Raw genomic sequence first — 12392 nt, forward strand, 5'->3', positions numbered from 1 at the left:
ACAAGACCTTAAAGAACCTTCTGGTACCAAGGACAAGGTGCTCCTTAGGGCAGGGAGTTGCAGCCCCGCACAGCCCTGGTGCACTTGGCACCCCTACTGTGAGTAGGCAGCTCCCCCTGTGCAGACAGGCGCAGCCAGGGAAGCCGGGTAGCCGGCGGGAAAGGAGCCGGCCTGTCCCTCATTAGAGGCAGCTATAGCTGGCGTCTTGGCCCGAGTCCAACTTGGCTAATTGCACTCTGCCGACCTAGATTCCCCCTTCAGCTTCAATTAGCGCCAGGACGTGTCCTCACTTCCCACCCAAACTGGCCAGGAAGCAGCCACCACGTCCCCCAGAGCCGGTTGGGCTGCCACCCCCCGGGGGAGAGGCCTGTGTGGCCCTTCTGCAGACAGGGATGAGGAGGGGAAGCCCAGGACCCCTGCTGTGCCAGGGTAGGGAGGGGGCGGGGCAGGAGAGGCCTCCCAAGCCAGGGGAAGCCGAGGGCTCCCTAAATGCCGCCCTCTGGCGCCATGCCAGATCAGGGGTCCCATGTGGGTGTAACCCTGTTGATGGTGCCCACGTGGGTCCCTCTTCTGCACTGACCTCCCTGCCCCTCCCCAGGGAACACCATCTCCATGCCGACAGCCTCGGGGGCCAAAAAGCGCTTCTGGATCATCGAGGACATGTCGCCCTTCGGCAAGCGGCGGAAGACGGCGTCCTCCCGGAAGATGCTGGACGAGGGCATGATGCTGGAGGGCTTCCGGCGCTTCGACCTTTACGAGGACTGCAAGGACGCAGCTTGTCAGTTCTCGCTCAAGGTCACCCACTACCACTGCACGCGCGAGAACTGCGGCTACAAGTTCTGCGGGCGCACGCACATGTACAAGCACGCGCAGCACCACGACCGCGTGGACAACCTGGTGCTGGACGACTTCAAGCGCTTCAAGGCCTCACTCAGCTGCCACTTCGCCGACTGCCCCTTCTCGGGCACCAGCACGCACTTCCACTGCCTGCGCTGCCGCTTCCGCTGCACCGACAGCACCAAGGTCACGGCGCATCGCAAGCACCACGGCAAACAGGACGTGATCAGCGCCGCGGGCTTCTGCCAGTTCAGCTCCAGCGCCGACTGCGCCGTGCCCGACTGCAAGTACAAGCTCAAGTGCTCGCACTTCCACTGCACCTTCCCGGGCTGCCGCCACACGGTGGTGGGCATGTCGCAGATGGACTCGCACAAGCGCAAGCACGAGAAGCAGGAGCGCGGCGAGCCCGCGGCAGAGGGCCCCGCGCCCGGGCCTCCCATCAGTCTGGACGGCTCCCTGTCGCTGGGCGCCGAGCCGGGCTCGCTGCTCTTCCTGCAGTCGGCGGCCGCCGGCCTGGGCCTGGCGCTGGGCGACGCGGGCGACCCCGGCCCGCCCGACGCCGCCGCCCCCGGGCCGCGCGAGGGCGCCGCCGCCGCCGCCGCAGCTGGGGAGTCCTCGCAGGAGGACGAGGAGGAGGAGCTGGAGCTGCCGGAGGAGGAGGCCGAAGACGACGAGGACGAGGACGACGACGAGGACGACGACGACGAGGACGACGACGAGGACGAGGACGACGAGGACCTGCGCACCGACTCGGAGGAGTCGCTGCCCGAGGCGGCGGCGGAGGCGGCGGGCGCGGGCGCGCGGACCCCGGCCTTGGCGGCGCTGGCGGCCCTGGGCGCCCCCGGCCCCGCGCCCACTGCAGCCTCCTCGCCCTAGCGGCGCCCGCGGGTGGCCCTGGCGGCGGCCTCGGCCTCGGCCTCGGCCTCGGGAGCGGCGCCGCCCCGCGCGAAGCGGCCCCTGGGCAGAGCCCCGCGCCCCGCCGGTGCTTCCGGACCCCGAGTCCGTCTCAGGACAGAGGCGGGGACCCCTCTGGTGCTCCGCGGCCGAGGACACAGGCGGCGGCGGTGGCCCTGCTCTAGGGAGGCCGGGTCTCTTCAGGGAAACAGAAGGTGCTCTTGTCCCGGGGTAGGGAACCTAGGAGCAGGGGTCCCGGGCGAATGGGGCGCAGCTCCCGGCCGCTGCCCCGGCGCCCCTCCCCGCGGCCGATTCGGCCCCGCGACCATTGCTCAGGACTGGGACGGGCGCTGGGGGCCACCGGGACCCCCACCGCGCGCCACCAGGGCGGGGTGGCTCCTGGAGCCGCTGGCGGGGCCTCCCTCATGCAGCTAGGATCCTCCCCCCTGCCCAGGGGGAGACGGGCAGAAGGCAGTCAGCACGGGTGACACTACAGGGACCGTGGAGGAAGCCTCACGGGAGTAGCAGCCGCGGAGCTCCAGCTCAGCCCCACCCCAGGGCCCGGCTGCTCCCCCAGGCCTGGGTCGGGTCTGTTTGGTGACTCCCTGGCCCCAGCCTCCGCCCCAGGGAAACCGAGGCTGCGTCCAAAACCCAGAGTAGCCCGCTGGGGGCCGGGGCGGGGTCTCGGCCACCCTGGTGGTGCAAACAGGAAGGATGCGCCTGGTTTTGGCTTTAATGTTCAAAATGGAAAAAAAATACAAGAAAGTTGTACAGTATTTTTCCTGTAAAGGTTATTATTCTACATAGAACAAAAAGGAAGAAAGCAGGCGTGGTGAGAGTGCAGACCCGCCTGGGCCCGGCCTGAGGTTGGAGGCTCAGTCCCGTTTATCCTGTGGGATTTGGTCCAGGGTTTTTGTAGAGGCCTTAACTGTTTGAGGCTGTCTGTCTTCACAATAGCACTGATGGGAGCTGCGTGATTCCAACTCTTAACTTGAATTTTGTAGAGACAAGAAAAAAGGACTATTACTGTTGATCCAAGTTTGTAGTTAATTTAACATTTGAGTTCTCTCTTGGTGATGCGTGTGGCTTTATAGGGCTTTTTTTTTCCAGTTTGTTTTATTACTTTGTTTGGGATGCTTCTTTGCTGGTGCAGTCTACCCAGATTGGGTTCCCTTTGCAAAACATCCCCCTTCCTGGAGATGATGAGGCCATCGAAGCCCGGGCCAGGGCCTGACCTGGCAGGCACACACCTGGCCAGTGGCTCTGAGGTCCCCGGGGACCGAGTCCCCTGCGAGGGCAGGCTGCCCGAGGCCACGCCTGCCCACCTTCCCTACTCCAGGCCACCAGCTGGTGTCAGATTGGGCCACCGGGAGAGAACAGGCCTAGGAGGGAATGGAAGGCTGGCAGGGAGGCTGTCATCCAGAAGCCTCCTCCCCAGAGGTCTCCAGGAGGAACCTGGCCCCACTGGGGGGCGGTGGTTTACTTTTCCCTTTTTTCTTCCTTTCTTTTGTCCTCTCGGCTGCCCACAGCCAGAAAGCCAGGACCACCCGAACTGGACAGGGAGCAGGGAGGGAGGAGTGGTCGCACGGAGCGTACCTGATTCAACAGGAAATCAGTTATTTTCTAAAAGAGCCCCTACCAGAGCCTCCTGAACTCTGTGGGCACCACGTGCTGCTGTGAGCATCTGCCCAGACAGTGACCCGCCACAGGCCCCGGGCGTCTGTGGAAGGAGTTTTGTAAAGGAAAAAAAACACACACACACAAACATTTTTTCAATGTAGCAAAATCAAACTTAAAAAAAAAGAAGAAGAAAAGAAGAAGATGCCGACAGTGCGGAGTCTAGCCTTTTGTAAACTTCATATTGCACACTAGGACTATAAGCCATTGCTAGCTCATTTTGAATTTTAACGTGTAATTTTTGTTTTATTTTCTTTCTGTGGGGAAACAATGCTTGATCCACCAATGCTCTTTTTAATGTTTTATAACTATGTATGTGTATATATATAAATATCAAATAATATGTATGCACATATGTGTGTGTATATATCTATATGTATATACATATATAGATATATAGAGATATATAGAGAGGTTTTGAGACAAAAAAAAATACAGAACGTGAAACCCGAACTGAACAGCGTGTGCTCTGATTACTTGAATCTGGTCTCCTCGGCACCTGGTTATTAAGAACTGAATATTTTTCCACTTGAATTTAGTGCTATTAGAAATTTAATATATGTGTTTTATTTATTTGATTTTTTTTTTTTTTTTGCATGACTGATGCAAGGTTTGACATTTTCACTCAATAAAAACTGGAAAAAAATCTATCAAGTTATCTTTTATTCTTAAAATCGCCCCCAATCGGCTGGCCATGACCCAGCTACACCGGTGGGGTGACGGGAGGAGTTGGGCACCCTTCGACCCTGGCAGGAAAAGCGGGGAACAGACCAGTTTTGTCCCCGGGCTGCTGGGGACAGAGGTAGGGGGCTCATTCCTGGCCTGGCCAGAAGGGTAGCCTCCTCCCCAGCCCTGCTTGAAGCCCCCACTTGGGGCTCAGGAGCCACCTTTGGGCAGAGCCATTTGACACCAAGGCCTGGGTCGTCGGACAAAGGCTGTGCAGCCTCCCAGGACCCCCACCCCAGCCAACCCTCTCCTCTCCTGGGCTGCTGGGCCGGCGTTGGCAGGGCCACCCTCCTGCCTCCTCCCTCGGCTCCTTCCTCCTTCCTGCAGGGACCTGCCCGGGCTGGGAACGGCGCGTACCCGGATCCAATCCGGATGCTGGCGCGACTCCTGCCTGGAGCACAGGGTGGCAGAGCCAGAGGGGGCCGATAATTCCTGGGTCCGTAGCCACCAGCCCAGAGCCTGAGCTGCCAGCCCTGGTGGCACCGTGGTTGGCTCCCTCGGAAGCACAGTGGCCGGAGTGTCCACCAGACCTAGCCTGGAGTACAGGCCTCCCAGGCGCTCCGAGAGTTTGTCTTGACACTTCCAACTGATGGCCGGCTCCTCACGACACCACATCGTGAGAATCACCTTGGCAGCCCTGCCCTGAGCTGGACTCCAGGTGGCCGGAGCTTCCTGGGACCTTGGGGAGGGGATGTGTGCGGGATCTGCCACATTCTTCCATGCTGAGGAGTCTTACTGGCTCATCACACCCCAGCCACAGGGATGTCACAACCACTTGCCCGATGAGGAAACAGGCAGACTTGGGGGCTGGAGAGGTTCGGTTACCGCAGCACGCTTCTCCCTCACTGAGCCTGGCACCAGCCGGCCAGGCACCAGGCACCAGGGACCAGGGACGGCAGGGGAGTGGCCTCAGCCCACAGTGCCCAGGCCTGTGTCATTTCCCACCGCAGAAGTGCGTCTCCAGCCCAGCCCCAGCGCGCGGGCACTCCCTTTCTTCTTTCCTCCTGGAATGCAGCCCACAGGCTATTTACATAAATATGTTTGTAACAGACATGAAAATATATACTTTTTTCTGTCTTATTAAAATGTTCAAGTTGGAACTCGCCTATTGTTTGTGGATATCTTGATTCTGTTAAATAAAACAGTGACTAATTTATGGGATAAAACACAAGTTCAACAAATTAAAACCATTATTGGAGCTTCCCAGGCCCTGGTGGGCCTCCCGTGGGGCCTGAAGCGAGGCAGGGAGCCAAGCCCTGAGCAGCCGGTGGGTGGGTGGTGCAGCCACAGAGCTCCCTCTAGGCTCCAGCACAGTGGGCAGCTCTCTGGGGCAGCACTGACTCCTGGGGCCCAGGGGAGGGAGAATGGGGACTCAGGGTGGTTTGCTGACCTTGGCCAGACCCCAAAACTGCCCCCTGGTCTTCTGGGCCTGGATGGACCACACCCAGGGTCAACCAACCTCACAACAAGCAGGGCCCCCAGTCCAGCCCAAGGAAGGGGAACGGGGACTCGGGGACCTCTCAGAGGCATCTCAAGGCCTCAGGACGCTGCACCCAGGCCAGCCCATGGTGCCACGTCCCAGGCCCCGCCCCAGAGGGTGGAGAGAAGCTCGTACCCCCACCAGGCATGTGTGCCCACTCTGAGACCGCCCCCAAGAGCCGGGAGGGGGCCTGCAGCTGGGGGTTGGGATGGGCCCAGGTCCCACGGCACTCCCTGTGGCTTGTTGGACTCAGTAGGAAATGCAGTAAAGCATGTTTTCCTTCTGGGATTTAATTAGCTGTGGTGTGTGATGCTCCTACACCCAAACTGGGGCAAATTCAAGTGTTTTGCAACCTCCTGGAAAGGGCCAGAACCCGCCGCACAGGCTCAGGGCTGAGCTCAGGGGCCTGCCCACCTCCCACGGACCTGGCCCAGCAGGGGCGCCACCAGCAACCTGAGTCACCCGTGGGCGCCGGGCCTTGGCGCTCACGAAGCGGCCTTGCCCCAGCCTGGACATGGCGACAGGCAGCCCCCTTTCTGGGCAGCATACCAGGCCACTGGGCAAAGGCCAGCTGCCCATCCACTGTCACGGGAGGTGGCCCTGGCCCCACAGGTAGCGTTGGTCTAGGACCAGGGCTGGCAGCAGTGCCCTCTGAAGGGCTGGAATCCCAGAGCCTTGTCTGAGAAAGAAGCAGCCAGGCCCCGGCCATCCTTGCTGGGAGGTGCCTCCGCACCCTCTGGGGCAGGTCAGGGAGGAATCGGCAGCTCCCAGGGGGCCCACAGCCAGCGCTGGAGCAGCTGGACCCAGTGGCTTGGCCTCCAGTAAGCCCCATGCCCCACACCACTGGAAGGAGGCAGGGATCCCCAAGAAAGAACCTCCCTGCCCGGAGCCTCCCTGAGGCTGGCTCCTCCCCCTGGGGCTATAACGCATCTGGACGCCAAGTGTCAAGGTGGTGTTTAAAGCCATGACCCTGTCACTTGAAAGAAGGTCCTTCCAGTATCTGTCGTGGAGCAAGGAAAGGTTTCAGGCATCTTTCTGATGAACATATCATGTATCTCATTTCTTCTTCTAGGAGAACACAAACTTTAAAAGTGCTCAATGAAAGTAAATTATTAAGGTTTATTCATGATTCAGGTAGTCATCCCTCAATGCCAGGCGAGATTTCAGACCCGTTTTGCATTAAAGAGAGTGCCACGGCTGTGGTCTGAGCTGTGGCCTGCAATGGGCACGTGTCGGAGGAGGACATGGGGACCTCTCGAAAAGGGCCCACTGGGCCCTGCGTGAGTGTGAGGGTGCCACACACATGTGCACTCACATGCATGTCAGCACGTGCCAGCTGGGGCGTGGCTCCCCCTGGCCAGGCGGTGGCCAGTCCCTAGGTGGGAAGCCCCTGTACACAGCAAAGGAGCAGGAGGAGGAAGAGCGGCCAGGCCCTCCAGGTCTACCTGGGTGCTACACCTCAGGAGCGCACCTCACCTGAGGCTGGAGCTCCCACCTGCATGCAGGTCTCACTGGCGCCTCCGTGCCTGCCCTGTCTGGAGGCTCTGACCTCTTCTTTTGGTGCCTTGGCAGAAACCAGTTTAAACAAACAGACAAATTGAGTCAACTCCTGGGGACAGAGATGTCTGGCCATTGAAGAATGGCCCCTGCTTGCCCTCCCCTTCCCTCCTGGGGTCTGGGGCAGGGACAGGGTGGTCACCTGGAGAGGGAGGGGTCTGGGGCAAGGCCGGAGACCCAGCGCCTCCATGCTCCTGGCTGGGCCGCCAGGAGGGAAGAAGCGAAACCTTCTAGAAAACTCTTCCACCTGTACCTGGGTGTGAGGGCCCCGAAAGATGAACACAGCTTGCTCAGATGCGTTTATTAAAAACAAAGAAAGAGGGAAAGAGACTCTGTGGGCACACAGGGAGCCGATGGGCAGGTGGCAGGTTCTCGCATCTCTGTCCCCTTCTATGTGGATTGGCTTTGCTACACATCCCACCTGTGGGTACAAACTCAGCGGCCCCTTCCCCTGACCCAGGCGCTCCCTGTCCCAGCCAGGGTCCTGGGATGGGACTGGCTCTGGGAGCCTTGGCTTTTGAAGGACTTGGCAGCCCCAGGCGGGCGGAGACCCTACCATCCCCCGAAGGCAACTCCCCCGCCTCCTGGCCTGTCCTGCGAGTCGCAAACACCAAGGGAGGTCCCCTGTCCTTCCCAAAGTAGATGCCCCTGCCCAAGGCAGAACCAGCGAGTCACCGGAGGAGCCGGGACAGACCCCGGGGACCGAGGGAGCTGGTCCGGGGTGAGGTCAGGGCGGCTGTCCCCCGGCCTCCAAGCATGGGGCTAGTTCTTTCCTAAAAGACACTTTATAAAAATACATTGTAATTGAGTTTAATAATCTTCTCCCTTCCAGAAAGGGCCTGACAGGCGCTGCCTGCTGCTTACTTCTGCCCCATTCCGAATATTTTTACCTTATTTGGATGAAATGCATTATTTTTCTAATGAAAGGCTTTTTTTTTTTCAAAGGGCTGTTTTCCCTGGTCCAGCAGCTGGCTTTATTAGGCAGCACTCCTGCCGTTTTGGGGAGGGGTTTTTCTCTCCCTGAAATCACGCCAGACTCTCTGTCCTCAAAAGCCGAATTCGGTGCTCAGGACCCACAGGGGCAAAAGGCCTCCAGGCCCAGGTTTCTGTCCGTTTCTCCTCCACGCTTGAGCCTCAGGGATGTGCCAGCCCACTGACCCCCCAGGATGGAGAGTGCTTGCCCTGTGAGGTCTCCATTGCCCCCACCCCAGGGATAGTGAAGCCCCAGGGAATCCCTTTCTTGGTGGCCCCAGCTCTCCAGGGAGAAATGGAGCCGGGAAGCTGGCACTTCACTTCCACAGCACCAACCCCACAGCCCTGGCTTCCCTTCCTTCCCAGGGTATCTGCCCTCTGGTCTCCCTTTCTAGTCCCACTGGAGGGGGGACCTCTGAGAAGTTACAGACAATGGCCACCAGGCAGCAAATGACAGGTGGCGGGGACTCCTCAGGAACCGATCCGTCCAGATGCAGGCCTGTGACCCAGCAGGTCTGAGGGTGGGACACAGGCAGTCACTGTCCCCAGAGCCAGGCCGAGGCCTGGCCCACCTGTCTGCCCACCGCAGCTCCCAGACACTGGGACTCCTGGGGTCCTGGTAGGCAGGACCCCCTCGTCCAGGTGAGGGTGGCAGCCCCTGGGAATTGAGACACCTGCTTCTTCAGGGACAGCAAGGAGGCCAGGGAAAAAGGAGAACAAGCCATAGTGTGACACTGAACTGGGCTCTGCTCGTCCCTGGGGAACACGTAGCTGGAAACAGGAAATGCAGGAGTGTCCTTCCAGGTGACAAGCATGAAAGACGCAACCCGCAGGCCAGAAACCAGATTGGGGCTGGACCCTCCAGCAGGTGGGTTCAGCCTGCTCCCAGTGACCCTCCAGTGGGTGGGTGCAGCCCAGTACTGGGGACCCTCCAGTGGGTAGGGGCAGACCTGCTCCCAGGGACCCTCCAGTGGGTGGGGGTGGACCTGCTCCAGGGGTCCCTCCAGCAGGTGGAGGCAGCCGGGTCCCAGGGACTCTTCAGTGAGCGGGGGCGGCCCGGGCCTGGAAATCCGTCACTTTAGCAGGCCCTGTGTTCCCAGCATTAAGAAGGGTTTGCTGCAGGGGCCAAAAGCGAAACATCTGAGACAAAACAGCCCTAACACCAAGTCTCTGAGCCCAACCACATGGCCTCCTCCCTCCCCAGCAGAGGGAGGGGCAGGGCGGAGCAGGTACATGGAGGTCGCACCTGCAGGGACTGCCCAGGGCTTCCTATTTCCGAAGCCCTTGTGTCCACACAGGCACATGGACATCACGGCGCCTGCGGCCCACGAGCCTGGTCCCGACACCTGGGGGCTGCAGGGAATAGGAGCGCCCCTCAAGGAGCCCATGGCTCTGCTCTTCTGGTTTTAGCCAAATGCTCTGTGAAGGGGAAAGGGAGACTGGGAGGAAAAGAGCCAGGCGAGACAGGGAGTCAGAGAGGACGCCACACTCCCCTCCCCGGGAAGCACTCGTCCATTTAAGGAAGAGGCTCCTCACTCCACATGAGGTCTATATACAGTCACACGAGGTCCCTGATCCTCCTGCGGTCAGCAAAGTGTCGCCCTCCGGCAGCCACTGGACCTGAACAAGGCCTCTGCTTCTGGCTCAGCAGCGGCGGAAGCTGCCCATGGGCCCTCACCCACACTTCACCAGCTGGAGGCTGCACTGAGACGACCCCCCGGGCCCAGGGTGCCATGAGCAGACAGGGAGCCACAGGCAGAAATTAAATAGTGGCAACTGGTATTTATTACAATTATATACAGTCCTATCTTCCGTTCTGAGGTCTATACATGATCACACAAATGAACATGTGTTTCCTGGGGGGAAGGACAGAGCTGGCTGTTGGTCAGGAAGGCCCTGCTGCCTGGCTCCTCCTCCGGAGTGAGCCCCCATCTCGCCATGGGATTAGCTGAACCATTACACGGCAAGCAGGGGCATCGGAAGCGCAGCGTGGTTTCATTTGTCTGGGAGGACGACGGGGCATGAGTGGGGTTGGGGCTGGGGACAGGCACCTGAGGAGTCCAGGGCCGGGCCCAGGGAGGGAGGGGGACGGCAGACACCAGAGGGACCGCAGCTCCTCCTCCACTGAGGAGTCGGGAGGCAGTAGGGACGCTAGCTCTGGCCATGCGTGGTGTCACGGTAGTCAAGACACTCGGCAAACACACCCTGGGCAAGGCGTCTGTCCGGGAGAGGGGGCTGGGGAGGGGCTTGGGCCCCGAGGCTTCGCTGCCTTCAGCCTGACTTGAGATCAAAGCCAAAGGCAGCTGGGCCTGGGGCTGGGGCTGGGGCTGGGGCTGGGGCTGGCGGCCAGGCGAGAGGAGGCCAGGTGGACAGAAGTGTGACTCCCCACACTGCCACCAGGCCGCAGTGCAGCTGAGGACAGCTCTGCCCCCTACCTGGGCTCCAAGCTGCCCTCCCAGGGCCAGAGAGGGAGGCAGGGTATGGCCACGCACTGGCACACTAGATGCCATCCTCAGGGCTGGAGGCAGCAGGCGCAGCCCTAGTCCCGCTCACTCTCGTTGCTGGCGCCCTCGGGCCGCCGCAGCTTCTCCACCTGCTCGTTGATCTGCCCATCCCCGCCCCGGCGGTCCTCCCTCTGCACCCCCAGGCAGTCCTCCTCGTCCACATGGCTCACATCATCATCCTCCTCGTCCTCCTCGTCCTCCTTGTCCTCCCTCTTCTCCTCCTCGCCTTGCACCTCCATCCGCACCTGGCCCTTGACGTCCACCACCCCCTCGCCTTCCTCCTGGGGGCCCAGCAAGTGGTAGGTGACCGTGGAGCCCTCGGGGCTGTGGCCCTCCTTCCCAGGCGAGGACGACGTGGACTCGTTGCTGACAGGTGAGATGTCGCTGCTGCTGTGGTGGTTCACGGCCGCGGGGCTGGAGGGTGACGGTGACTTGACTGGGATCTGCCAGGAGGGGATCTTCGGGGCTGATGGGGACGGAGGGAACTGCCTCCTGGGGGGAGAAGCAGGGGGGGAGGTTGGTGGCGGCATTCAGGACTCCCCCCTTCGAAGGGCCACGCCTTCCCTGACCCGCAAGGGCTCGGCGATGGTGAGCTGCTCCCCCAGGGACACTGGGCAAGGGACAGGATGGAGCCCTTCCTCCCCTCCTTTCAGGAGCAAAGATCCTATAGCTGAGATAGATGCCAAGCGTGTCCTGTGCCCCCACAGACAGCCCAGGGTCCCCCCGGGCCCCCACCCTGGGCAAGGCCCATCTGCCTGGGCAGCTGCTGCAAGCCAAGTGGGGCCTGCCTGCCATGCGGGAGCCTGCTTCCTTCTGATCCTCAGCACCATCCCTGCCTCCACCCCAGTGGCCAGGAGAGAGACAGGTTGGTGAGGAGTCCAAAAGGGCTATGACTGGGGACTCCAGACACCTGAGCCACAGTCCTCATTTGTCTATGGCCTGAGCAAAAGGTGGAGGCAGGGAGCCCTGGCCACTGGCAGGGGGTCAGACACATCAGAACCAAAAGGGCGGTGGTTATGCCCTTTGCTAGAAAACTTCTGAGCTCAACACTTTCAACGGGGAAGAGGCAGCTCTCCTTTCTGCTCCGTACTCCGTTCCTGGGCCAGCAGCCAGCCCAAACCAAAGCCAATTCCAGGAGGGACCTGGGAGGTCAGGTCCACTTGGCAACGGCTCAGAGACAGAGCTCTCCAACAGGCAGGCCCATCTCTGCCTGAGCCAAGAGGACAAAGCCCTGCCCGCACGGCTGTCCCCCAGCAGGGGCCTTAGACACAACTCTCCCACCACAGACCCCACTTGAGTGGGGCACACACCACGGCCTGCTTTATTCACCAGCATCCTAAACGCTAACAAGAAATTCCATGTGCAGTTTTCTTGGCCCCCACGGTCACCCGATGGCCTGGCCTCCATCCCCAGCCTCCAAGGCACTGGTCTCGGTTAGGGAAAATGGAGGCTATCTCCTAATGACAATGCTCTGGCCTCTGCCAGCGCCACATCTCTTTCCAGGACATGTTCTTTTCCTCAGGGAAAACCGGGAAGTTGGGTGGCTTGGAAAATGGGGTCTTCTGGCTGGAGCCACAAGACCCCTCTGCACCCCATCCTGGACCCTAGTGAAAAGCCCACCTGCACCCTCCCACTCACCCAGCTCCCAACAAACCCAGCCCAGCAGGGAAACAAGGACACCCCATGCAAGGCCCACTAGGGCATCAGCCCAGGAGGATGGCCCACAGTTGCGGCTGCCAGGACAG

At 60.7% G+C, this 12392-nt stretch overlaps 3 protein-coding genes across 16 annotated transcripts in view; 2 read left to right on the plus strand and 1 right to left on the minus strand.

Annotated features, from left to right (window-relative positions):
• CASZ1 (castor zinc finger 1) overlaps positions 1-4058 on the plus strand; it is a 160258-nt gene extending 156200 nt beyond the window's left edge. For 5 of the 7 annotated variants that reach the window (XM_063786368.1, XM_063786351.1, XM_063786371.1 and 2 more), the window contains one exon: positions 599-1728. In XM_063786368.1, the coding sequence (XP_063642438.1) occupies positions 599-1713 (1115 nt within the window). In that variant the 3' untranslated portion in view covers positions 1714-1728. Of the gene's footprint in view, positions 1-598 lie in introns of all 7 variants that reach the window. The other 2 variants (XM_063786374.1, XM_063786382.1) reach the window with 2 other exon arrangements.
• Positions 2865-4058, plus strand: LOC101058046 (uncharacterized). Its single transcript, XM_009448069.5, has one exon. The coding sequence runs from the start codon at positions 2865-2867 to the stop codon at positions 3381-3383; it is 519 nt and encodes a 172-aa protein (XP_009446344.2). The 3' UTR covers positions 3384-4058.
• Positions 4059-9905: 5847 nt separating this feature from the next.
• PEX14 (peroxisomal biogenesis factor 14) overlaps positions 9906-12392 on the minus strand; it is a 155813-nt gene continuing 153326 nt past the window's right edge. For all 8 annotated transcript variants that reach the window (XM_003949289.5, XM_001162201.7, XM_063786398.1 and 5 more), the window contains one exon: positions 9906-11139. In XM_003949289.5, coding sequence (XP_003949338.1) covers positions 10683-11139 — 457 coding nt within the window. In that variant the 3' untranslated portion in view covers positions 9906-10682. The remainder of the gene's footprint in view (positions 11140-12392) is intronic.

The sequence above is a fragment of the Pan troglodytes genome, chromosome 1 (genome assembly GCF_028858775.2).
Source record: "Pan troglodytes isolate AG18354 chromosome 1, NHGRI_mPanTro3-v2.0_pri, whole genome shotgun sequence".
Lineage (NCBI taxonomy): Eukaryota > Metazoa > Chordata > Mammalia > Primates > Hominidae > Pan > Pan troglodytes.

What these genes read in the sequence shown, in the direction of transcription:
- LOC101058046 (XM_009448069.5), top strand. Translation starts at nt 2,865, where the DNA reads ATGCTTCTTTGCTGGTGCAGTCTACCCAGATTGGGTTCCCTTTGCAAA.